We start from the raw sequence: 25,901 nt of genomic DNA, 5'->3' as shown, positions 1-25,901 counted from the left end.
TGCCCAGAGCTTTAAGCTGGCCGGCTCTGCTTCACGGATCTGACACTGCAGACCACACACACTTCAAGCCAAGCAGCTATGGTTCTAATTATTTTATTTCTTAGCTTAATGCATCTATGGGTGTGGTAATTTTTAGGCTGTCAGTTTGCATTAGTATATACGTGCAACTTGAGGTAACAGAAAATAAAATAAATAAATATATAAACATATAAAAGTCATTTTAGACTTTTACAATCTTTGCTCAAGTCTGGCCTATGACATGCAAACAAGGAAAAATAAGAACGTGAAGTTATAAGGGAACTTTCACAATGAGTACAAGTATGTATACCTAGGTCATTGCCAGTTATAGCCCTGCTCCTCATATACTTAAACATAAAAGTTCATCAGTGTACATCTTTTTACAATTTTTTTTCCTAGAAGAGGATTCGTAACAGGAAGCTCAGACTCAATAATAAGTATGCTGTAACATTTCATGAGGTGAGAGAAAGTAGTTGCACTATAGTCTGCTGAAATAGTGCAATTTAGAAAGATTGTTTTGCAGTCCCATAGATTGAGCAGCAGTTGCTTTAGTGAACCACCATGTTGAACATGGTGATTTAATTTACATGTGATGTGCTTTGTAATCCTATCTGAACAATCCCAATTTAAATAGATAATTCAGTTTGATGTGATTTTTTTGGTTACGGTGAAAGGAATTCTTTGTAAGGAAATTGGGTCGTTTTGGTGTTTTGTTTATGCCATTCTAATTTGATAATTGTTTATTCTTTAGTTTCTTTTTTATTAGATCAGTCCCGTTTCTGATTTACTTTAATTCAGTCCTTTCATAATGATTCTAGTTCATTATGTGTTTCTAATTATTATCCTACTTATTCTTCTTCTTAAGTATAGTTATTCTTTAGTGTTAGATTAATTTCCAAGTCCCCTGTGTACTCTCCCTTGCCCCCTGTGCCACTTTCTCTCTCTCCCCTCACACCTGCAGCCTATTTCTAATCACCCTTCTGTTTCTTATTCAGTAATCAACCTTCCCACTATAAATACACTCATTCTCAGTTTCTCCTTTCTGGTTCCTCCTAATCAGGCTACTTCCCCATTTGAGTCTATGTTTTCCTCGTGTCTCCTTGCTGTTTTTCCCCCCCAATGAATGTATTGTTTTTGTTCTGCTCCCTGTGTTCCCTGTGGTCTTTGTAAAAAAAAAAATATATATATATATCTTTATTTTTGGGTCGTTGAACGTTCTTCACCCGCAAACTGCTGTTGCCTTGTGCATTTGGATCCACCTACTTTGCCATTGAGTTGGGACACTTGCACCTCAGAAATTGTGGACATGTCCAGCAAATCTGTCAATGCTTGGCTCAGCTGTAGATAATCATAAGACAGAAACACAGTGCTGACAAACAATAGTTTTGTGTTAAGAAATGAAGCGATATTGTCAATGCAGAGACAATTCATTGTATTTTTTGTAGCTCTATAGAGGTTTCCCTCTTACTTCTCATTTATTACATTTCTTGTGGCCAACACAGATTTAGAAGTTCAACTAGTCATGGCATTGTTTCAGAAGTGTGATTATTTGTCAGTATTGGAAAATGGGTTCAGGTTTCTGATCATATTACTCCACCGACCAATGTGACCTTACTTTGTAATAAGGCTCCATCAGAGTGATCTCAGGCGAGCTTATTTCCCATTAGCCCTAAGGCAGATACATTGTCTCACTGAATAAGTCAAACAGCAGATTGAGGAATACTGATTGTGACCTTGAGGCCTGTTTAACATCGTAATATGAAAATGTCATCCGAACCTCCTGTGTTGCTGCTGTGTTTTTACTTTCATCTCACTCTCCGGCTCACATCACCACGTTTCTCGCTGGCATACAGCGGTTTCTTTCATGTTCTCTCTCTTTTCCTTTTGCTTCTCAATTATTATCTAAGCCATTTTTCCCAATTTTTGGTCATTTTACCTGTTTATATTTGTATTTTATTTTAATTTTCTTTCCCTGCTAGATTTATTTATGATGTATATTATTTTGCAGTTGTTGAATCTCTTGATTTGTTTAATCTATCTTTTCTTGCTTTCCATGTTGAAATTCTTCATCTTCATCATCGTCTTTTGGTGCATTATTTTGCTTATCATCACATGTAAGAAACTTACTTTATTTTTTTGTAGATAAACACTTGATAAATGTTTTTTCTTTGTCCTTTTTGTCTGTCAATGATCTTTATAATAATCCATGTAATGTAAGAATCTATTTCTTACCATTGAAACCATAAAAACAAACAAAAAAAAAACGGTTTAATGCAACAATCTTAGCATATTTTGCCATTTTTGAAGTGAAAATGCTGTGGAATATAGGCTGGTATCAGGTTTCACATACTGCTTTTTTATAGAGAAGAACTAGATTACTGCTACCATTTTATATCACTATAAAGTCACTCAGACATATAGGGTTTTTAAGAGGGAACATTAATAGAGTTCAGTGTCACTTTGTATCAAGTCTAATTCATGTCTGTGTTCGAAATAATGACAAAATACTGCCATATGGTGCATGTCCTATGGTTCTTGGGTTCTGGATTTGGTTTGATGTTGGGGGAAATAATTGACATTCGCTCTGCAGAAGAATCTGGTACAGACAACTATAATCTGTGTTATAAATACTTGAATAAAAAACAAGGATTCCTTGTTACCTGAAACGTTTGAAATCTGTGATATTCAGCTACTTTAGGTCACAGTTTTTCTTAAGAGTATGCTTGTCACCGTGTTCATTTTAGGGAAAAAGCCAGTAAATAGCCAGTTACTAAGTTTTGAAAAATAGTGGAATATAGCTGGAGCTTTTGAAATATTTTTTTTCTGAGCTTTTTAATTTTATTGTGATTTAATCTTTGCTGTGGTAAGAGGCTGACGGCCAAGGTTTGCAATGTTACTTTAGAAAAACTTGGAGTTAAAGATTTCTTTGTTTTCCGTTAATCTTCTGTTATTAGATTGTTTGTAAGTGGCTGCCTGAAACTTCATCATGTTTCATTTCAAACTATTATCTCTTCTACAGAATCCTAAATTTCAGGAGCCTGTGACCTTGGACTTTCTTGATGCTGAGCTGGAAAATGACATAAAAGTGGAGGTAGTGTGTCCAGACTAATAAATCACAACTGCTTGGGAAGATCTAGAAAGATAAATACCTGCATAATATAAAAAAAAAAACTGTCTTCAAATATATTTTCAAATATACCAGCTATAATGTCTCTTTTTCACGTTTAACTTGATCACTTCAGATTTCTATTTCACAGATAAGAAGAATGATGATCGATGGCGAAATAGGAGAAAGTACTATTGATACTTTGGTTAAAACTCAAGATGAGGTAAGAGGTAATGGTAGAAATGCTTAGTTTTAACGGTCTCAATGAAATATTTGTTGTTGTTTTTTATATGATCTGTAAATGCACAGCTCACATTGCAGTTGTATTTTCTGTACGACTACAAACAGCAGTTTAAAGATGGCTTATTGCTCCTCATGTGGGAATCCTCATTTTATTGTAAGGCAGCCGCAATGCTATTGAACAGTTTATTTCATCACAGTGCTCCTAACAAATCTGCAATAAGATGTTTCCCCACAATCTGTGGAATTTCAATAAATAGTTCTCTGCTTCTCCAATGCATCCTTCACAACTTTGATTGTCTTATCAGAAATGGGTGATTTCTAGCAATGTGTTGCACACTGTCGAGCACTCCATTCATGCACACAAAATCCAAATACTGCCTTAATCATTGATTGCCAAGTGAAAACAAGTCACAAAGAAGGTCATCAAGGGCAGATTAAAATTCTGCTGAAATCTCAAAGCATGGTCAGAAAAAAAATTAGTTCAGCGATATGTTCCTTTTTATTTCTGTCTTCTGATTTCTTTTGAGACATCCAGTTATTCATTCGTCTGGAAAAAAGGTTAGCACCTCTGAGTACTGTACCATACCAGCTGTAAAATATCCTGATTGATTCCATGTGTAGGGTTACTTAACAGCCAAGAGAGCTGACTTAGAAATCTTCCAAAGAACACTGCTAAAAAATATATTATGAAAATGTCCTTCAACTACATTTGCACAATTTGCTGATTATCTATTTTTTCTTTCTCTGTGGAAACACCTGTAATCTGTTTTTGAAACAAGGTGATTAAGAAGAGGCTCGGGACCATAACATCAACAGTTGATATCAATCAATCAACAACACATAAATTTACCAGAAATGTGCCGAGTTGTGAACTAACTACAATCAAAACTAAAAACAAAGTAGGGTGTCGGCCAAATGACTCACTGTTTGATAGCAGCTAAAATGGGCTCACTGCTGTTACTTTAGAAAATGTGTAACACAGGCTGCTCTGCTAATTACCAGGCAAACAGCAGCGCATCGCTGAAGTTTGTTTGGTGATTAGCTATCTTTAATAAACTTTTTCAATCAGATAATAAGCTGCCACCTGTCCAGAATTCGTTCAAAAATGGCATCTTATCCAGTCGGGACGATCCTACGAGCGAGACAAGTGAAGAGCTGACAAACCTCCAAAAACTAAATTTTCTGCTTCAAATTCTCTTCTGTGGAGGGTCTTCTTTAGTAATAGTGCAACACTTCTAGTAGGAATTTAGAGTATTATATAATACAGCATTTATCAATTCAAATCAAGTTTATTTAATCAAGGGCTATACATGAAACAATGTTATGTTGGAAACAAAGCAACATTTGTTTTGTACATAGATTTTCTAGCCAAAGGCTGATTTCACATTTAGCCTTCGTTGAACTTGAGGACGTTTTTGTTGTTGTAACTTTCTAATGAATAAAACACTTATCAACATTTTTAAGGAATTATCATCCATGTTTTGGATGAAAGATCTTGTCCCATGGTTCATTGATTCATTTTTTTGATTGTTTGAAATGATAAATTACTTATAGTGAACTGGTGTGTGTATTCTTTTGGCAGAGATATATAGACAGAGGGGTAAGAACCTACACATGGGCTCCAGTCAATGGAACAGACTACAGGTGAGACAAATGATGAAGCTGATGAAGAATCCTGTTTAACAAAGCAGGGACTCATCTCCTGTTTGTATCATCCCACCAATGAGTTAGTTTACACTTAGTTATATATATATATATATATAAAGCAACTAATTTAATCCCTCTTTGATCTGTTCTGCAGCCTGGCCCTTGTTTTACCTAAATACAGTGAAAACTTCATTCAAGCTAAACTTGGGGACGATATAAAACAAGCCATCTGTGAGTACAAGATTCACATAAACAGATTCATGACATTCAGCCCGGCTGGTTTCTCAAAGATTATCTTGCGTTTTTGTTTTACTCTTGAGTATCTGTAGTAGTGTTTGCTGCAAACACAACCAAGCTTTTGTATTTTCAGCTCAAATGCCTGAAGCCCCACTGTGTTGTTCTTTTGTTGTTCAACCCACTGGTCAGTGGATCTTTACTCCCACGCAAACTCCTCAACATTTCTTTCCCCTCAAGTACCTGACTGGAGCGTTAAACCTTTTGATCTTTTCTGCTTTGGACACTTCTCTACCTCCTTGCTCCCTTCATCTGGCTCTCATCTGGCTTAGAGTATAGTGAACGTTTCCACATCTTGTCATTGTCTCTGCTACTAAATGGTTTTTCTTTCTCCACATGTCACAGTTATAGAAGTGTTTCTATAGCCAATAGCAGTTTTGTTTTTGTCTTTAATTAGAAATTTTCTGTCTTATTTTTCATCCAGAAATAATCTACTTCAATCCACCATCTCAGCTTGTTTTGCCTTAGTCTTCCTTCTCCCTTCATTTGGTATTCCTTTTCTTCATCCTTTTATTTATTTATCTTTGCTGTGCCTAAACTTCCAAGGCTTTCTCAAACTGATGCAGCCAAGCTGTCTTCTCTAAAGGATGACAATATACATAAAATATTGGACAGCTGCATAACGATGTCATGTAAATGTACATACTGCATCATATAGATGTGTCTAACGCTTGTACATTTTATTGAATTGTATTTTTTTTTTTACTTTCCCTCTTTATGCTTCTTATCTGCTGGAATTTGAAAGCTTCACCTTGGGGCAAGTACTCCCTATTTTTGTTCTTCTATCTCCCTCCAATGCAGTGATCACCGCAGGAGCCTTTTTCTTTTTTTTATTATTTATGTTTGTATGGTTCCATGTTACTGACTCAATTCTCAAGTAGTTTAAGTTGAAATAATTTGTTAAAATACGTAACCTTTAAATTGTTTTCATAGCTGTAATTCCAATTGTTGGTGAAAGAGAGCAGAGTCTGAATCCTGTTTAAAGTCACTTTTTGAAAAATTACCTTGATATGCATTTGTTTTTCAGTTAACATCGCAACTAGACCTGTCTGTCTCCAATACTTTTCCTTTTTCCTGCTTTTAGTAACAGGAGATTTTAAGTGCTTAGCAACTGGAGGGGTAATTCTGCAGAAATGTTAATTGTAGTTTGAAAAAAAAAATAGGAAGACTGTTACTTTGATGAAGAATATAAGAAAAAAAATCTAAACTTGAACATGCCATGTTCTGGTTTAAATGAAACTTTCATAACTTTGACATGACGCCACAAAGTATAAACAACTAATGGTGCAGTAATTCCATCAAATGAGATCTCTGAGAGACGGTTAGTTTCAGCCTCCATTTCACTATTCCTCTACAGAGTCTGTCACTGTGCCATAAACGCTGTCAGCACATTTACAAGCCTGTTAAAGAAAGCAACACACCATGCCTTACAGCTGCAGACTACTCTGATGGCGATTTGGGACTCTAAAGTTCTCTGTTCAGCCGTATAGGGTTTCACTTTGGAGCCAGACCACCTAAAGCTTCGTCTATCTTATCAGTTTCATGGAGTAGGTGGTTTCTGCAACCACTCACCTAATAGATGCAGTGGTAAGAGTCTCTTGAAAGGGTGTAATGATTGAACATATTTTTTTCATGACTATGAAAGGAACATTTGTATTTGTAGAGTAAATTACCTTATACACGGGGAGAGCAGACGATGTCGGATGAGGAAAAAGACCAAGAAAAAAGAATGACAAAATCCATTAAACATAGATGTTCAGACTAGCCTATAGAGACAGAGTGACAATGAATCTGCTTGTTATGTTTTATATGAATGAGGTTGTTTTATCCTACACCAGATTTCCAAGACCCCAAGGAAAGTGAGTGCTCAGTAATTGCTTTCACAGACTGCACCACATGAGTCAATATATCTTAACGGGATTGTCCAAAAGTCTTCAGTTTAAGAGACCAGAGATTGATGACTATTGATGTCTGTCATGTCATTTATGAGATAAGAATAACAAGATGGTATTTTAAATGAAATACAGAGATGGGGAAAGGAAAGTTTTAGTGAAGAATTCTACCTTNCATTTGTTATGTTTTATATGAATAAGATCTTTGATAAGCTTCGGATTTAGCTTTATTATAACCTACATCACACAGTCATTTTTTTAATTTTTTTTTTTATTTTTACCTTTCAGTAACAATGTTCTCTCGTTGCAAAGTAGATTGTTCATTACCTGTGGGAAATATCCACACGATTCATCATCTTTATACATGTATGACATAATTTACCAGATGATAAATGCATTTTGACCACCCTTTGTCTTTTTTTCTTTTGCCGCTGCCTTATTCTTCATCCCTTGGGTCACAACAGGGGAAGGAGGTAAGTATTTCTCAGGCCGTTACTCACTCATACTTTTCTTTCACTCTTTCTCTGGGTCTCTCTGCTGTGGAGAATTATCCGTTCTCCATGCTGAGTTCTTGATGTATGAGGTTAAAGAAGAGTCAGTGAGTTGAATTCATGAATTCCATTTAGTAATACCAAAATACAGCTGGTCCATTTCTCATGCCACCTTTAGGAGTTAGCAAGACAAAATGGCAACCAAGAACAGTTTGTGATCTGCTTTGTTAGCCTCTGTCTAAGCTACGCCCTCAAGGGGACGTTCCCTAGTGTGTCATTCCCTCTAACCCTAGCTCTCATTTGCATTTCCTAACATGTCATTTCCTTTAGGTTTAGCTTAGCAACGAGCTAGTAGAGGTAGAAGGAAAACACATAATTATTTATTATCAACCACTACTTTAATTTATCTTCTCATATCTGTCCAGGATGTTTTATAACTTTGAGGCTTTTGCGATATGTTAATTTCTGTCTCGATGTAACAACAGTAATCTTTTGTAGAAAAAAAAAAAATCTGTTTTTAAAAACGTATGCGGATCAGTCATCACATTGTGAACACCAACATTTTTGTGGGATTTCAGCAGCTGAATCTGTATCCTCAATGAAATCAGATTTTGTACCCATTACTGATGTTAGATCACAACTGATTCACATCTAATGAGTTTGAAAGAGCTGATTTTGATTATTTGAAGGAATACTAACAAAGTTTGATTATTTGTCTAATTCACAAAGCCTTCACAAAAAAAGATGTGCAACTCAAACTGCTGCTACCAAACTAAAGTGTCTGTCTGTATTGTCATAGTTTCACCACATTTGAGAAGATGCATTGAGGAGAAAAGTTGCTGATATCTATGTAAATTTATATAGGTAGAACCAAGGCATAGAGCAGCACACAGTTGACATCAACAACTAACCATCTCCAGGAAGGTAGTTGTAGTCAATTAGCTGTGCTTATAGCTTTTCAAAATGTGGTAGAAATGTCATAAAAGGTTTATGTACTCCATGTTCAAAGATCTGGACTTGAAAATGCGTCATATGGTCTCTTTATTATACCAATAAATATTTGCAGCAAGTCTCTAAAATCTTGTTTTTGCTATTATATATTAAATGTGTAAGCTTTACTTTAATATTCCAACAAGTATTTTTTTTTACATCGATAAATTAACATAACTAAAAATATATATATTTCAACTCGTTTAATTTCTCCCTATCTTTCAACTGGTTAATGCTGGTTTTATAGTTTGAATACTGCAAAATAGTCACAAGTTCATTGCTTGAAAACAGAACTTGAGCCATCTGTAAGTTTTAAAGTTGTTTCTCTTATAATGATTAGTTGGCATTTTACTGCTAAACAACATTCCTTTTAATTGTGGAATGGACGTCTTCCAAACCAAGGATAGGCAGGGTAAATAAAAGTTCATGAAAAATTGCTTTGGTAAAAAACAGTCCATGATTTGTTGTTGAAACATGTTACAATTATTTTTCTCTTACAGAGAATCAATTAAAGCGACAAATCATTTCACTTACTTTTGGAATGTAGTGCTTTAGAAATGATATCCCAAACTTGTTACTTGTTAGTTATTGGCTCAGTCTCTGATTCTTACGATTTTGAATTGATGTGCTTCATCTGCCGTGACCTTGGAGTTTGCTGTGAGGAAGCATTTTTATATTTTTCTGTGTCACCTTTTTGACTGGGAAAAATTGATTTCACCTACTCAAGTCAAAGAGCATGTTTGCACGAACATATCATTTGATCTTTTCAATTTGTGAATAATGAGATGGAGGTAAAAATGGTGCACTTGCTGATTACTATTGACTACAAATGTGAGATAGACAGCTACTTTGAGGGAGTGCTGATAAGACATGGGAGAGCTTATTAGCCATCAAAACCCCAATGTGGTAACAGTACTCCTTCAAAGTGAAGAATGCGTTGTAGTAAGATGAGCTTTGCTCATTTTATCTTTTCGTGACCATAATGTTATGGTTGATCGGTACACACAAATATACATACATACATGTATAAATAGTGTTACTGCCTATGAGCCTAAAACAGGGACTCTTTGTTTTCAAAGCCATGGAGACTATTCAGCTGGATAGGTTTGACGAGTTTGGCTATACTTACATTGCTCCAAGGTGAGTAGGCTTTTTATTATTATTACCAGTCATTTAAAAGGAACGACAGCATAAGACAGGGGAATGTTATTTAAACTGAACAATGTTTCTTCAGGGAATACTGCAAAGAGGTGAAGCTGTCTCTCAACAATACCCAGTTTCTTCTCGACTTCAACCAGTACATTGACAGAAGTACTGCAGATGCATGTGAGTCATGCGTCTCTTTCACTGCAACTTCATTTGGCACATTTGTAGCAGTTTTGTTCGTTTCATGCATTATTCGTTTTCAGTTTTAATTTTAGAGACATTCCCCTGAAGTTTCTCCCTCCCAAAAAAATTGCAGTTTGTTGTCATAAATGGTCCTGAGCAAATGTTTGTCTAAGTATATAAATAGCACATGCATGGTACGCTTTAGTGTTTACTGTGGTGGAGATATCATATCCATTTTAGATATTATGATCTCAAAGCGGTTATGGTATAAACGGGATGACTTCACGGTCATCAACTAGATTTCCTAGACGCACAATGCGGTCATGTTGTGTGACTCACGGTTCTTGATTTGTTGCCCTCTAATGTATCTCAGCATGAATATAATTCAGCATTATCCAGCTAATGGGTTACAGTAACATTGATCCATTTTCACTCGAGGTCAAATCAAATACTTTGGGATTGATGTTGTTCCTACGTTTGCTATTTTGAATCTTCATTAAAAGATAGTGGCAGCATTTAAAGCAGCACTTGAGGAAACGGTGGTGGAAGCGTGTAGGTATTTTAAAAGCACTGGCGCAGATGATCATTTCAGAAAGAATTTCCCTTGACATGGAGGCTGAAACTCAATCCCTTGTCATCATCTGCCGTCAAACAGCCAGTGCTTCACAAAGTACTGTCTGATCTCTAACATATAATGGCCAGTCAGGTCACCCTGCTGGATGATTTACTGAAAAATGCTATGAAGTCTTTTTTTTTTTTTTCCACAGTATATTTAAAAAAAAAAAAAGAGTAAAAGAAGAGTTGGCTGCTACTTTTTACTGGCTATTACGTTTACATTGTGGATCACTGGTATTCATACAGTTATAAACAGATGTGGGTTGTGGGTTTAGTGTACCAGTGGCATATGACCAGTATCCCTCATACATGGGATAGCCATTCTCCCTGCCTATATCTATCAACGCTGCCTTTATTTCTTTTAAAATAAATCATCTCCCATGTAATGTGGTGTTGTAACATTATTAATATGTGAAATTTATCTTGTCTTTTATCCACAGGCAACGAGTCCCTCGTGAAACGACTCATCCTGGACGCAGGCCTGACAGCTGAGCTGGTTAAAGTTTGGAAAGAGCAGTCAGTGTGAGTGCCAAGCATTACAGTTTTAAATGATTTAAGTCATTTAAATATGGAATCTCCTTTGCATTTCTCAACCATGAACAGCCTTGGTCAAATGAAAATAATATCTGCTTATATTTCATTCTATGCTACATTTTCACATTCTTTCTCTGAACTTTGAGAGCTGATGCTTGTTTCATGCTCCATTTGTTGGCAAACAAAGCCAAAGTTTTTAGCTTTTTTTTTCCCTCTATTACGGGTGATTTGGTCTAATCTTTCTAGTGAAACATGATGAAAGCATATAAAAAAAGCATATTACACCAAGCACACTGAACAGAGCCATGGCATGCTTTTTTGAGAGGAAAACAAAGTAATTACATCAGTGTGTTGGCTTTTATTGTGTTTCCATATGTTTGAAATCATCTCAGGTTTTCACGTGTTTATCATTAGAACATACAAAACAAAGACCAGTGACCAGGCTTAAATGTAAATGAATATCTTTAGCTTCAAGAGGTAGCACACCACTTGTTTTGCAATTGACTGTGTCATTAACTTTCAGATGTAATTTGGTGCTATTTTCTCTTCTCAGAGATGGAACAGTAGCAAGGTTTGTTGCAACAGATGGAGGAATCACTAGAGTTTATCCGAGAAGGTATTTTTCCATCATTCCTTTTTTTTTATTTCTGTTCAGGGTGTAGTCCTATATGTACTCATATTGGAATGTCATGACACAGAAAAACGTAAGAGATTCATGCAGTAAGACATCACAAAAGTCACAGGCAAATCACCACACCAGAATAGCATTTTTTTTCCTCCTGCCCTCTATATTGGTGTTGAGTGATGCAACAGAAAATGAGTGGATGTAGCTGTAGTAGTAGTAAAAAAAAAAAGTTATCAGTTGACCTGACTTGTGATTTTTTTAGATTGTACCTCATGTGGCAAATAATCAGATTCAAGTAATAATGACATGTGAAAGACTGAAGTGAGAATTAATGTACTACAGAATATTATCCCAAGACAAAAACATTAAAAAGAAATGTCAAATTAAGTCTGTAACATTATGTTTTAAATTGTAGGGTTTTTTTTTTCTTTTCCAGTCAGGATCAGGAAGTTAGAACTATCACCTGAGTGCAGTAACTTGCACTCAGTTCCCGCACCATGCAGAGAGACTTAACAAACTGGCACCATACAGAGAGACTTAAAGATTCGTTGTGCTTAGCCAAGTCTACTTGTAGCTCATCACAGTTTGACAGTTTGAACAACTGCAGTTTGAAAAACATAGGTTCTGGCTGCATTTGTGCTTAATGAAGCCGTGTCTGTTCTGCTTCATTATTACTCTGACTCATCAAGGGCATCAACCCTTGAATTCCTCTGAACATCTGTTAGGAGAAAGCATTTTTATTAGTGAATCATGCAGTGATGCAAATTGCATCACTGCATGCAATGCAAATTGCACTTCTCTGCACATATTCAGTTCATGTTTTAAGCCCCTTTAAGTTGATATTTATCTTAAAGGGGCAGTGTTATGTATTTCCAGGCATAATGCGCCAGTTTATACCGCAGTCGTGTAACTATGTTCCCTCAGTTGTTTTAAAAAGCTTTATATATCAAATATGACTTCAAATAAATTTGACTTTATAATTTAACTTCCTAAAATTGGGCCTTTGTCTCTTTTTTAAACTCTTGTTCTTTCTGAAAGTCTGCCTTCAGAAAGTCATCACGACAGTCCATCCAAGAGGTTTTCACACCTGAACGAAAGCCAGGGGAGCCTAAAGTATTTCTCAGACATGAGTGAAAGTTTTTTGATGAGGGAGTAACATTATGACATGATATAAAGATCAAAAAGTTCATTTTATATAATGCTGCCCCTTTTTGACCATTTCTCAAACCAACTGACTTAATTCAAACAAACGGTGATAATTATAACCTAAATGTGAATCCACATAAAATACTCTTGTCGTTTATTTGTACTAAATTTGCCAATATTGCTTTAACATAATGATGTTTTTAGTGCTGGAGAAGAATGGACAGAGAATCCTGAGACATATGATTCCAGCTTCTACAAGAGGACTTTGGATAATGAAATATATATATTCACAGCTCCATCTTTTAACAGTAAGTGTGTATGTGTTAAGGTCTTAAATAAGGTCTTGTGTACTGTGGATGTGCTCCACTGCCTTTGGACGTGATCCCAACATTATTGGCAACCATTAGACTTTTTGGCCTGTTTGATATTGCTCACTTTATCCTTGTTCTTCTCCTCCTGGGCTTTTCGGCACACATCCCCACCATCACTCCCCTTTCCTCTGTATACATCCTGTCATCCCCCACTGATCTTTCTAACAGACATCAGCACTGGCAAATGTCAGTGCTACAGCTACAGCACTCTTGACTGAATTAACACATGTTCTGTTTTCATAAACTTTACTCATAAATTACGGTGTGGGGCGAGGGGGGAGATGGGTGAAATTATCTACAAAGAAAATCCATTATTTGTTTATTTAATCCTTATGCAGAGTGAAAAATAATCCCAAACACATCCTGTCAAACATTTGTTCAGGTAGTGACAAATAAAAGTGTTCATCTTTCCCTGTGCAACTGTTTGAAACTGCAGCAGAGGTCAGGGAGCCTGTGTCCGAATCGGGTATCCTGGTGAGCAAAGCAATAGACCTCGTCATCGATAAAATCATGCTCAAACCAGCAGGTCAGTTTTACCAAAAAAACAAAAACAGAGTGATTATTTATTTTTTTCCCCTGCTCATCACGACTGTTTCTGTGTTTTATGATTTGCTCCTTAGTGGTGGGAGTAAAACTCAATGTTTCATTCTGGATGAGCAGTTTTATCAATGCAACGCTGAAACTTAATGTAAGTACTATAAATAAAATTTACTGTAGGACTATGCTATGTTAAAGTCACTTGGGGGATTCCGTATAAAGTAAATGCTAATTGTTGCAAATTTGTCATCTTGTAGTGCAAAGATGAGATTTGTGGCTGTCTCAGGAATGACAAGGTACAACAATTTACACTAAATATTGTTTGTAAAACAGCATACATTAACTGGAGTGTCATGGTACCCTATTATTGTTTTATAATTTATGTACTTATCTTTTGCAGCATGTGGATTGTGTAATATTGGATGATGGAGGATTTCTGCTCATGTCTAATCAAGAAGAGTATATTTCCTTGGTGAATACCTACTAACACTTATGTTACATTAAATTATCTTAGCTCCTCATTTTTTGCTGGGCATGTGTAAGCCTTTAATTTGCTTTTAGTCATGCTTATTTTAATTTAACTTAGTTTTTTCTTAAATTGTTTTATATGATCTTATCGTTTAGCTTGTCATAGCTTATCTTGAGCTCTTAGCTTATTTTATTTTATCTCTCTCTCTCATTTTATTTTACCATATTTTAGCTTGGAATTTAATCTGTGTCTTATAAGAGTGTGTTATTCAAGAGTAAGAAAATATCTGATGGGACTTTAAGATACAATTTACTGTTGCTTTTATTTAGTTCTACTTCTCAACACACTTGGTTATGTTTGCTTTTGTCATAATCAGTTCCATATACTGGATACATTAATGTCTTATAGCATCAGTAAGTCATAAGAATGGCCTAACTTCTTTGCTCAGAGCTGTAGTCTAACAGGACAGCAGAGTGTCCTTGTCTGAAGTAAAGCACAAGTCACCGGACAAGGTTCAAAGAGAAGGCAGATGAGTTTTAGTCAGTAATGGAGGCTGCAGTGAAGTTGGTCTCCTGTGAATTTAAGAGGTCTGCTCCACAACGTAAACTCTGGTCCTTTTTGTCTGCACTGTGCCCCTGCCTGTCAGAGGTAGAATTTATGTTAGAGTGGACTTGAAAGCAGTTCATGTCATTCAAAACAGGGCATGTGCTATCTTTGATACCCATTTTTAAGGAATGGTTTTGTGTTGCTTCTTATGTTTTGATTTTGCTTATTGTTTTAAAATCACAGACACAATTTTGAATGAAAGAAGAAAAATATATAACTGTCTTAGACATAATAGGACCGAGCGCCAAACGTATTTATGAGCTGGGATTAGCAATACAGTGTTTTACTTTTCTGTTCCTAAACTCTTCTAGATAGGTCAGTTCTTTGGCGAGGTTGATCCGGTGCTGATGATAAACTTAGTCAACACATCCCTTTACTCCTTCAACAAGACATATGACTATCAGTCTGTGTGTGACCCAGAGAAGGACAACAAGGCAGCAGCAGGACCTCGCTCCATATATGTGGTCAGTTACGTGTTCTATGCATGAACATGCTTTCATTTATTGGTGACCAAGTACTTCTAAGTGTCCGTTCTAATCTTTTTTTTTTTTTTCCACAGCCTACTATTGCAGACTTCCTCAGTATAGGCTGGTGGGCTTCCAATGCTGCTTGGTGAGTGCTCAGATTCCGTACTTGTGTTGTTTGTTTATTTATGTTGGCATTTGAGAGTGTGAAAATACTTGTTGAGTAGACTTTAATGTGTTGGAAGATTATTCTGGCTTAGTCAGTGTGAGAATAGGAAAGTTACACAACATTACGCTTCATTGTTTTCTGCATGGTTGTCCAAATCCAGTATAACCACCTTATAACATGGATTGGATAATATTTCCCATGGCATTTACATCACCAGTGACTCTAACCTCACACAGATGTGTTGCTTCTTCCAAGCAGCTATTGGTTATAAACAAGTGAAAGATATTTGAAACACATGCTAACAAATAATAAGTTGTCTTGTTTCCTTTTCTTTGTTTCCATGTTTTAGGTCAATACTTCAACAGCTTGTCTTCAGTCTTTTGTTCCCTAACCTTTTAGAAGCAGGTAAGACCAGCTGTTTTTTCAATATTTTTTTTTTTTTTTTTCTGAATGGCATGAGAAGTAACGTGCAAAAGTGGATCTAATTAATACCACTGGTATCCATTAAATCCCTCTTCACAGTGAATTTAAGATCACGCTACAGCTTTTATGAGATCCACAATGGTTTGCTGGTGGATAAACCTCTGTTGTTTTTCAGTGTCATTAAAGTAGTTCAGGCAATCATTAAAGAAGTACTTTTTCAGCAACCACTGAAGAGTTTTTTTTCTTGTTGCTTTTGTTGGTAATGCTACCACAATGCCGCTCCACATACTAGGTTGCCGTCTTGACTTTAACATGATCTACATGAATTACTCACAGAGATGTGAGTTTTCTACACATCTACCAGCCTAGCCTCGAATTAGAGGACCAAACATTGCCAGTATTTTAAGCAGTTGTCGGCATCATGGAAAGATGTAGCTGGATGGATTTTCTGGAAAAATGCTGGGCACTGTGAAACACACAACATACAAAACAATCATTTCAACCCACTGCAGTTTACTTTGACACAACAGACAAATGCAGTCAGAAGGAATCAGAAAACAGAGGCTCCTCAATTGTCTTAGTTTTTTTGTTTTGTTTCAATGAGTTATTCTGCAACAATTATAAGATTATATTACGCACCCTATGAGCCATTGAAGATATACTATTTCCGCCTATCTTCTGATCCTTACCTACATTAGTGGGGCTTTACATTTAATAGACATATTTTTCTGCTAGAAAAACACAAGCAGGTGTTGCTGTCTCCCAGCAACCAGCACAACAGTCTTGTCTCTAATTAGAGGTGTGTGTACCCATCTCTTTTTGGGAGCCTTATGCCAGGGGGTGCCCAAGTCCAGTTCTCCAGAGCTACTAAACTGAAACTCCTCCAACACACCTGGATCAAATGAATGGCTCTTTAGAAGGCCTCTGCAGAGCTGAGTTATTCTAGTGAGGGAAGTCAGACTTTTGACTCAGGTGTGTTGGAGCAGGGATACATGTAAAAGTTGCAGGGTTCTAGATCACAAGGGCTGCGACTCTGCATGTGCAAGGGACCTCAGTAAAGTACTGTACTCCTTTTAGTGTGGAGATCATACTCTGTTGATTGCATCTGTATGGTAAGCTTTTTTTTTATTTTTATATATTACTAAAAATAATAACGCATTTTATTTGGAGGCACCTTTCTCAGTACTTAAAGACACTGTACAAAATACACAAAATCCATTAAGAGATTTTGTGTGTTCGAAAAGTTTTGAAGACACATTTGTGGCCATACAGTAAGCACATAGCAGCTCACTGTCAAGAGCATTTTATTTAGAGCAGGTGTGTCAAACTTATTTTTATTTCACACCACATCGAGGCCACTAATGTAATCAAAGGGCCAATGGTGAGATAAAGTGATGATAAAACTATCTATTAAATTACTAAATAAAAACTGATAGGAATACAAAATTGATGCTGCACAACTGTTTTCTCATTTCTACTTCTAGAAATGGGCAGTGCAGGTTGGATTTGGCATATGGGCCTTGAGTTTCAAACATGTGACTTAGAGCACTGCAAACTTTAACTTAAGATTTGCTGATTGCCAAACATTGCAGGGGCAATACACAATAATGAACCATCTCCACCTAACCAGCAACAAAATGTATTCACCTGTAACCGACTTTTCCATTCAAGGTTTCTTCAATTGAAATTTAAGTGATGCTAATAATAAGTGATTAAAAAGTGTTGCATTTTTAAGCATCTTTGCATCCGACTTATTAACCAGGGGCCTCATGCATCAAGCGTGCGCGCGCACATAAAATGCGCGGCGTCATGTTTTACGCATAAGTTGGCATGTATAACAATTAACTTTGCGTCAAAGTTTGCGTAAATATACACACGCTTTTTTGCTGGCGTGAAATTGTGCGGCAGCTACGCAAACTTTTTCAGAGGACAATATCAAACTTCAAAGCATCAAAACTCACCTAAATACACTGAAATCTGACTACATTCAGTTATTTAGACCAAGAAGCATCAAACCCGATGTTTTTTTCATGAGTTTACTATTTTATTGTTTAAACTTAAATGATGAAACTGAACCGCATTTTTCCTCAGACAATAACATAACACGCACACAAAATAAATAAAAAAGAGCAGGTGTGTCAAAAAAAAGCAGAAGGATGTGAAAACTTCACTCGAATGTAAATAGTACTTTTCCTCAGTTTTTGTCTTATAAAGATTAGTCTGTGCGCTTTAGCGCATGAAATGCATCTACGGGGTAACTTCAGAGGGAGTGTGTGTTCAGAGATCATATTGATCTGCTGCGAAATGTTGATGATGGTTTGTTAGCGTCTGGATTGCCCGGACTGAACATCCTGGATCTCTGAGCAAAACTTAAAGAGCCGTGCGGTACCGGTACCGTTGCTACTGCAGTCACCCTTCAGTCGAGCCGCCCGCTTTGTGAATGCGCCTTTCTGGACAGAAAGCATCTCTATTCTGTAAATGTACAACTTATGCACAGGATTCCACTATTTAGAATAAACGTCCACGTTCCCACTCAAATGACTCTCACTCTCGCTGTCTGCCCGGATGGACGCACTACTGTTCTAACAGGCATTTGCACAATCTCTTTATTTATTTATTTATTTTATGTGGATTTTTTTTTTTTTTTTTTTTTGTGAGGTTACCGAAAGCACCTTTTAAATAAAATAGTTATTATAATAAATATTTATACTGCTACAAACAAGGACATTGCCATGGTTATTGCTTCACGTGGTGGCAGACTTCCGGGTATTTATGCTAAATAAATAGCTGCGCTCAATTTCCTACGGAAACTGGGGTGTACAAAGGAAAGGTGCGCAGCCACGTGCATGCATGGCTTTATACATCCAAATTTTTTTGTGCGTCACACTTTCCTAAATTTTTCTGTACACCAAGTTTTAGTGTGAAAGCTGCGCACTCTTTTATGCATGAGGCCCCAGGTTACCTCTTGTCTCACTACTTGGTTAGTGGTCCAGCTCTGGAACCTCTTTTATTGTTGACATTTTCTTTTTTCCAGTGGAGTCAGCAGATGATGACATACCAGATGCCATGTTCAAAGAAAGCTGCATCACAGAGCAGACTCAGTACTTTTTTGACAATGATGAAAGATCATACTCAGGTGTCCTAGACTGTGGAAACTGCTCCAGGTACGTCTAATGTTTATTTATAGGAGTGCGGTGCATTGGTGTAAATCTGGATTTGCTCATGTATCAGTTATTCTTTCTGCGCATCCTTAAAATGAAATGCACTGTGTAGAACCTTCCACATTTTACGGCTCATCCAACATTGTTCAGTTTAGCAAACTCTGAAACTGTTAGTTTCTCGTCCTCCCTTCATCTTGCAGCGTGATTTTAAGCAGCTGCTTTGTGATGAGCTTTGATCAGACACAGACCACCTGACATTTCAGTGACTTAAATGGAAAGAGCAAAGACGTTTTAGTCTGTTCTCCTTTATTCTCACTTTGGCAAGGATTCAGACTCCCTAGTTTTTAGAACACTTTGCCATAAACTCTCTTCTGTTTCTTCCAGTGTTGGGTTGGGGAGTTCAACCCAACACGGTATGTTGGGTTGAGTCAATATGGCTACTATTGACTGTTATATGCCTCATGAGTCTAATGCTTTATTCTGCAAAGTTAACACCTGTAGTTTCAAAGACATTTTTATTTCTGATTGCCATAAAATACTACATTTCAAGGGAAAAGCATTGCATGAATGTTTACACCTCGTAGTGATGGGTTGGTTTGAAAGTGGGGAAAGTAGGAGGTTACAGCAGCAGTAGGGACATGCTTAGTCTCACAAAGGTAAAAAAAGAAAAACAGAAGAATACAAGGTTTCACGGTAAACATAAATTTACAATATAAGAATAATACTGTGCTGTTAAGAAAATGCCATGCTCAGATTAAAGGTATGTGCGGCTGACCAGGTTAATTTAGGGAGGAAAAACATACGAGATGTGCATGGATATACGAGTGGACATTTGTGCATATATAAATGGATATAAAAAATATATGTGTATGTATGCAATATAATGTTTACAGACACACTGTTTGGGGTAGCTTATATATATATATTATATATATATATATATATATATATATATATATATATATTTTTTTTTTTTTTTTATATATATATAAATGTGTGGTTTCTGTGCTTTTTAGGATGTATCGTGCTGAGAAGCTTCCCAACACAAACTTGGTGTTTCTGATCACTGATGCCAAGGCAACATGTTTATCATGTGACCCCCGGCCGCTTCGTCAAGCCGAGCAACCCTGTATCCTTTTCTTTTGGCTTGTAAAAACTCACCAGATCTTCGCTTATGTGCTTTCCAGTTCAACATCCATCACCCACAGGATAGTGAGGCTTTAAACTGACAATATAAGGAAGCACACCTAAGGAGTTTGTAGTAGTTCCCCAGTGGCTTTTCAGATGTGGACCGCTAACCAGATGTGCAGCATGAAATATAGCCTCACTCTTTTCTTGAACTAGAGCCCTTTGTGCGAATTGCTTTGAGCTACAGGCTACCTTCAGATTAATTTAGAGATAAAAGTTGGAGGTAATTTGTAAACAAGGTTTGTGTTTGTATGTATTTGTAAACAAGGTTTGTGTTTATATGTTCAGAGTATGTTTTTGACACGTGCTTTATTTGTCATCTTCTGTTTGCTTTATGTAAATCTGTTATTATAGATACACGTTGGGTTGGAACATGAACCAAACTATAGATAAGATAAGATGGATAGCACTTCAGTTCATCAATGTCGGGGGGGGGGGAGTGGTAAACATACAACGTTGTTTTTTTTCCTGAGTGTGTGATCAGCTGAAGGACCAAATCCTTGTGAGCTGGCTCAGAGCCCCAGACATCGCAAAGGGCCTGATATGTGCTTTGACAACAATGAAAATGTAAGGGGCAAACACTTACTATACATAGGTTTGTGTGGAGAAAAAAAAAATAATTCCAAAAACAGCCATATAAGTGACATTATCAAGTCCAGTCAGCCTTACTTACACGCTTTTTTATTTTCACCTCAATGCTCATTGTTTTCTTTTTTGTTGTTTTTTTGTTGTTATTGTTTTTTTGTCTGCCTTGAATCATCTCATCACCTTTCATTCTTGTTTTGTGATTTTGCATACCAAGGATGAGCCACTGTGTCCAGTCAGTCGGGGTTCCACTCTCATCTCTGCACCTCTTCTGTTGTTTCTGTTTCTGACTTCAGGGTCAGTTTCATCACAAAGCTTTATTGCAGACAGTTTAGCCAATCAAGTTAAAAAAAATCTCATAGTGATCCCTGTAGCTGATTTAATTTTGTCGGATTTACGCCTTAAATTTAAAAATGTTGCTTTTGTTCTGTAACCCTTTAATAGTTTGAAGTCCAAAATTCCAGTAGCTGTTATGCTTCAAAGTAATGACTTTGACTCTAGTATTTAGCTAGTAAGTTAGTTAGCAAGTACTGTTGCATATTCTGTTTGAAGCCACAGGGGTTTTGAGTTTTGGCAGCCATAAACTTAGTTTCTTACTCATTTTACTTCATTGTTGTTGGATTTTTTATTTTTTCTGTCAGATGTTTTTGAATGATGTTTCTATTGGTACTAAAGTTTAGTAACTGTTATTGCTCATAATTACATAATTATCTCTAAATAATTTCTTAAGTGTTTTATTGAGAAATACTTGACATTCATGTGAATCGTGAAGTGCAGTGTTTAAATGTCTTTTTCAAGGTTTCTGCTATTTGTCCTGGTTTCCTGATGATCAGGTTTTTAGATCAAATCCAGTTCTCGGCGCATGTTTTTTCTTTGAATGTTGCCCACTAGCTTATTTAGGATTTACTACACGTTTGCATTGAGATTGCGATCTGGAAAGTGTCCTGAACATGGACCTGAAATTTCAATATTCTTGAAGCTATTTTGCTTGTACTTTCCCTCCAGTGTGCTGTAAACAGTCCTGACAGTTTTTTCCCCCCTGCATGTCCTGTGTAGTCTAAAGCTTCATTAGATAACATAACTGTACCATACTCCTCTGCAATCCAATCTTCATACGTCCTGTTAATGTCAGTCTGTCCTTTATCTTTCTTTTGGGGTAGAAGTGGTTTCTTTGCCGATCTTGACTATAGAGCAGGGATTCGTAGTAAAACTACCCATAATGCCACTAACGGCAAGACAACAGCCCGATTTTTAGGTTTAAGGTATTTGATGTCAAAACATAAACAAATACCAAATGCAAATTATGTATATGTAGTTTATAAGGTCTATTGGGGGATTTTGCATTGCACCATTTAAAAAAGCAATTAAACAAAGGAACAAGGTGGATCAAATCACATTCAGTATAACTGTACCAAAACACAACTTTGAACAATTCATAGGACGTCTAAATATTTGGTAAAAAATGTTTCCCACACCTTTGTGAATCCTGCTTTTCATTGTGTTGCAACAATTATACTCCCAACCGGCCACTGATTCATGTGAGTGTGTGTTTATATTATGAAGAGGCCTTCTAGGGAAGCAAAGGGGAGGGGAGGAATGGCAGAGGAAGTAGATGAACAGAGTAAAAGTGGGTTTGCCCTTTTCCATTTTCAAACTGTCTTTTTTATTTTGGCTCAGCACCTCACAGGAAGACGGTTTGTGTCGAGGCCAGTCCATTTTGTCACTGGAGTAAACAGAGGAAGCCTCATATGGCTTTCCTGCTCTTTGAATAAAGAAGACTGCCGTCTCTTTTCCCTATGATTCTGCCCTGTTTGGATATACAGAATACACCCAAAAAGAAACAAGTGTTGAAACAATGTAGTGCTCAAATGCAATAAGGAGTATTAAAAGGAATTCAGCAGAAAAATGAATGTGACATTTTGAACATTTTCAGTATTTGAATTCTCTTAACAGAAATCAATTTTTGTAATTTGTAGATACAAAGTCTATGACCGAAGTAGTTCTGAAATTCATTAGAAAGTGTTAAGACTCAAATTTTGATTAAATAAACACTTTCTTGCAAAAAGTATTGATGTCCCTCAAGCTACATTATTTTACAATGTTATAACTACAAACATCAATATATTTTACTAGGATAGTATGTGAACAAGAAGTCTCACAAAATTGTGACATCAAAGGAAGACGACACAAGTGTTCACCAAAGAGAGTTTCAATAAGAGAAGCATCCATAATGACTGTAAAGGAACGATACAGAACAAAGAAAAAGGACCCTAATCATACAGCCAGATCACACTTTAAAAGTTTAGTTCAGAACATATTTTTGTGTTGGAATGGCCCACTCCTAATATCTTATTTGTATTAAACACAAATTAAAAAAAATCCACCATTCCATAAATGTAAAATATGCTATTTGTTGTATGCTGTGTCTTATTTCTCACACACTTATTTGTCTGACAGGAGGATGATTCTGATTGTGGAGGAGGGAACCACCTGAGTCCAAGTCTCTGGTCGATGCTTGGCCTCCAATTGCTGTTCTGGCTCACCAAATTTTTACTACAGTCATGACCCCTACACACACTCAAACGCTCACTCATGCACAGATGATCATCACATTGCACGGGAGGCCAGAAGACATTCCACTTGCGCCATACAGGATGTATGCAGAAACATGTGCAACATTTAAAAAAAAAAAAAACTTAAAAAAAAAAAACTGTCTCAGCATTTCCATTTTCCTATGCCAAAGGGTGCTCATCCATTTCCTCCTCATCATTTTTAAAAGTGGAAACGTACTGAGATCAGCTGCAATCATTTCTACCATCTACAACTTAACCTTCTCTATGGTGCAAATGTAAGAGCTAACCAAACCCTTTATTTTTCCCTCTTTTTTTTTTTTTTTTTTTTTTATTATTATTATTATTTATAAAGTAAAGATGGAAGATGTATTCCACTATGCCAACTGGAAGTCACACAAAGACTATATGTTCACTGACAGCATTGATTTGTGAAGTTGTCAGCATTGTTTGTTGCATATGGGCCAATATGCTGTAGAGATGTTTCTCAACCAGTGCAAATATCATAATTATCATATTTTTCATTTAAAATGATATATATATTTTTTTCTTCTTCTCCTCTTTATTGATTTTGTTTGTAAAATCAACTAGCACTCAGTGACTTGCTAGGTGTTTCATTGTCGTAGCATGTGCTCAGTAGAGAGCTTAAGATTACATCATCACTTTGACACCAAAGCTCCTAAGCAGTACCAAGGACCACAACCTTCCCAGAGAATGTGCACGCTATTGTTTCTTCTTTGTAAACAACATTCCTTGCTTACAGTATATCTGTATTTTAGCTACAGCATTAGGTGTGTCGGCCTGCACTCTGTGCAGAGTCTTTTAGGCAAATGACAACTTCAAACCTGGTTGTGCTTGGATTATCAGTTTGGTTGTCTTCGGCTTGATGCATTGAATTCCCAGTGCCTACATAGTAGCTCTAAACATTCTGATATATTGAATGAAGCAGTGCACCAGAGTTGTATTCTTACCATGTATGCCTCTAGGCTAACGCTTATTTCACTATAGCAGGGACGTCAACCCTGGCAGTGATAATTTACGAAACGGGCCAAATCTGACTGCTGTTGCTCTAATTTCTTGAGATCGACACCACAACCTCAATAAACCACTCGTTTCGATTTTGGGGTGGAAGGGAAAACGAAACCCAATGCAGACCTGTCCATGTGTCCCAGCATCACTCTCTCCCCTTTATAGCCCTGTTTCCGTTCCCTTTCTGGATCAAAAGACTCAGGAGCCAAGATGACTTGTGAATGAGCTCAGCATATCAAAGACTGTTTTATTTGTTTCATTCCTCTTGCCGTCACCTCCCTATGCTTGTTTCCTTTTTTTTTGTGTTGCTCTTAAAGTGCTGTGAAGAAAGGCGCTAAAGGTCTGGCGTCAAAATGCTGCATTGTGATGGGATGAGCTTGTCCGTGTTTGAACGCTGTATTTGCCTGTGATCAGCATCGGGGCCTGCTGGAGAGAAACGTTCTGAATACACTACTACTACCACCAGTGGTAATTTTGCATTGCCTTACTTTGTCAATAGTTACAAAGACCACATGTGGGTTTGGATCTGTTTATTTACGAGCTATTTTACCGATAGCTGCTAAATTCTCTCTACCTTGCCTTCATGGTGACATCCTGCTGTTGAGTGATCAGGTTATGCTGTCTTATCAAAGTTGCGTGTTGACTTGTGTTTTATCCCAGGGGTCCCGTGTCAATGTGCAGGCATGTGCGTGTCCCTCTGATTTCTGATTGTGCTTTAATACCATATATGAAAATACTCTTTTGTGGAACTTCACTAGCCTGAATAAGTTTTGTATACATTTGTACACTAAAACTATTTACTGTATAAAAGAAGAAAAAAAAAACATGTAAAAGAAAAATGTTTATAATATGGTGTTGATTATTGTGCAAATATATATTCACAATAAAAGTGTTGTATTGTTATGACTAAGATTCCACCTTTCCCCCCCCCCCTCCCACACACACACACACACACCCACACACACACACACACGTTGTTTTGTTCCAACTGGGAGCAGACCCAAACATCCGTGTTGCTGCAAACGGAAAGAACATCTGGACACGGGTTTCAATAACACTGCATCTGTAAAAGTACCATTATTTCCTGACTGTCTAATAATATACGTTTGTCCTTCAATAATATGCAGCCATGGAAAGTGAAACTACTAACCAAAGAATATTAGTGTTGCTGCACTGCAGAGTTAAAAACAAATGTCCACTAAAACTAAATACAAACTGGTTTTTTTTTTGTTTGTTTGTTTATGCATCAGCAGAGAACTCTTTCATTTTTCCAAAATGTCTGTGCCAAACTTATTCAGTTATAATAAACAACATTTTGTGCAGTATCAATTTAGTTTGACAGACTCACTTCTGGGACTAAAGTTCCTGAACAATTAAAATTACAAACTTGGCCTCATTC

At 36.7% G+C, this 25,901-nt stretch overlaps 1 protein-coding gene across 2 annotated transcripts in view; it reads left to right on the top strand.

Moving 5' to 3' along the window:
• LOC106964832 (voltage-dependent calcium channel subunit alpha-2/delta-1) overlaps positions 1 to 25,412 on the top strand; it is a 79,817-nt gene extending 54,405 nt beyond the window's left edge. Inside the window, exons 19-42 of one of the 2 annotated variants that reach the window (XM_015060555.1) lie at positions 418 to 477; positions 3,053 to 3,109; positions 3,276 to 3,347; positions 4,950 to 5,011; positions 5,169 to 5,245; positions 6,054 to 6,065; positions 7,665 to 7,673; positions 9,761 to 9,821; positions 9,916 to 10,007; positions 11,066 to 11,147; positions 11,713 to 11,775; positions 13,135 to 13,238; positions 13,738 to 13,827; positions 13,922 to 13,989; positions 14,096 to 14,134; positions 14,239 to 14,310; positions 15,225 to 15,377; positions 15,473 to 15,525; positions 15,896 to 15,951; positions 19,004 to 19,133; positions 20,147 to 20,259; positions 20,803 to 20,885; positions 21,121 to 21,200; positions 23,361 to 25,412. In XM_015060555.1, the coding sequence (XP_014916041.1) occupies positions 418 to 477; positions 3,053 to 3,109; positions 3,276 to 3,347; positions 4,950 to 5,011; positions 5,169 to 5,245; positions 6,054 to 6,065; positions 7,665 to 7,673; positions 9,761 to 9,821; positions 9,916 to 10,007; positions 11,066 to 11,147; positions 11,713 to 11,775; positions 13,135 to 13,238; positions 13,738 to 13,827; positions 13,922 to 13,989; positions 14,096 to 14,134; positions 14,239 to 14,310; positions 15,225 to 15,377; positions 15,473 to 15,525; positions 15,896 to 15,951; positions 19,004 to 19,133; positions 20,147 to 20,259; positions 20,803 to 20,885; positions 21,121 to 21,200; positions 23,361 to 23,397 (1,725 nt within the window). In that variant the 3' untranslated portion in view covers positions 23,398 to 25,412. The remainder of the gene's footprint in view (positions 1 to 417; positions 478 to 3,052; positions 3,110 to 3,275; positions 3,348 to 4,949; positions 5,012 to 5,168; positions 5,246 to 6,053; positions 6,066 to 7,664; positions 7,674 to 9,760; positions 9,822 to 9,915; positions 10,008 to 11,065; positions 11,148 to 11,712; positions 11,776 to 13,134; positions 13,239 to 13,737; positions 13,828 to 13,921; positions 13,990 to 14,095; positions 14,135 to 14,238; positions 14,311 to 15,224; positions 15,378 to 15,472; positions 15,526 to 15,895; positions 15,952 to 19,003; positions 19,134 to 20,146; positions 20,260 to 20,802; positions 20,886 to 21,120; positions 21,201 to 23,360) is intronic. The other variant, XM_015060556.1, reaches the window with a different exon arrangement.
• Positions 25,413 to 25,901: the final 489 nt, after the last annotated feature.

The sequence above is a fragment of the Poecilia latipinna genome, unplaced genomic scaffold (assembly GCF_001443285.1).
Source record: "Poecilia latipinna isolate Pla-1442-1.1 unplaced genomic scaffold, P_latipinna-1.0 Scaffold1725, whole genome shotgun sequence".
Classification (NCBI taxonomy): Eukaryota; Metazoa; Chordata; class Actinopteri; order Cyprinodontiformes; family Poeciliidae; genus Poecilia; species Poecilia latipinna.
The sequence above is the reverse complement of the archived record's forward strand: the minus strand, read 5'-3'. Positions and strand labels throughout refer to the sequence as shown.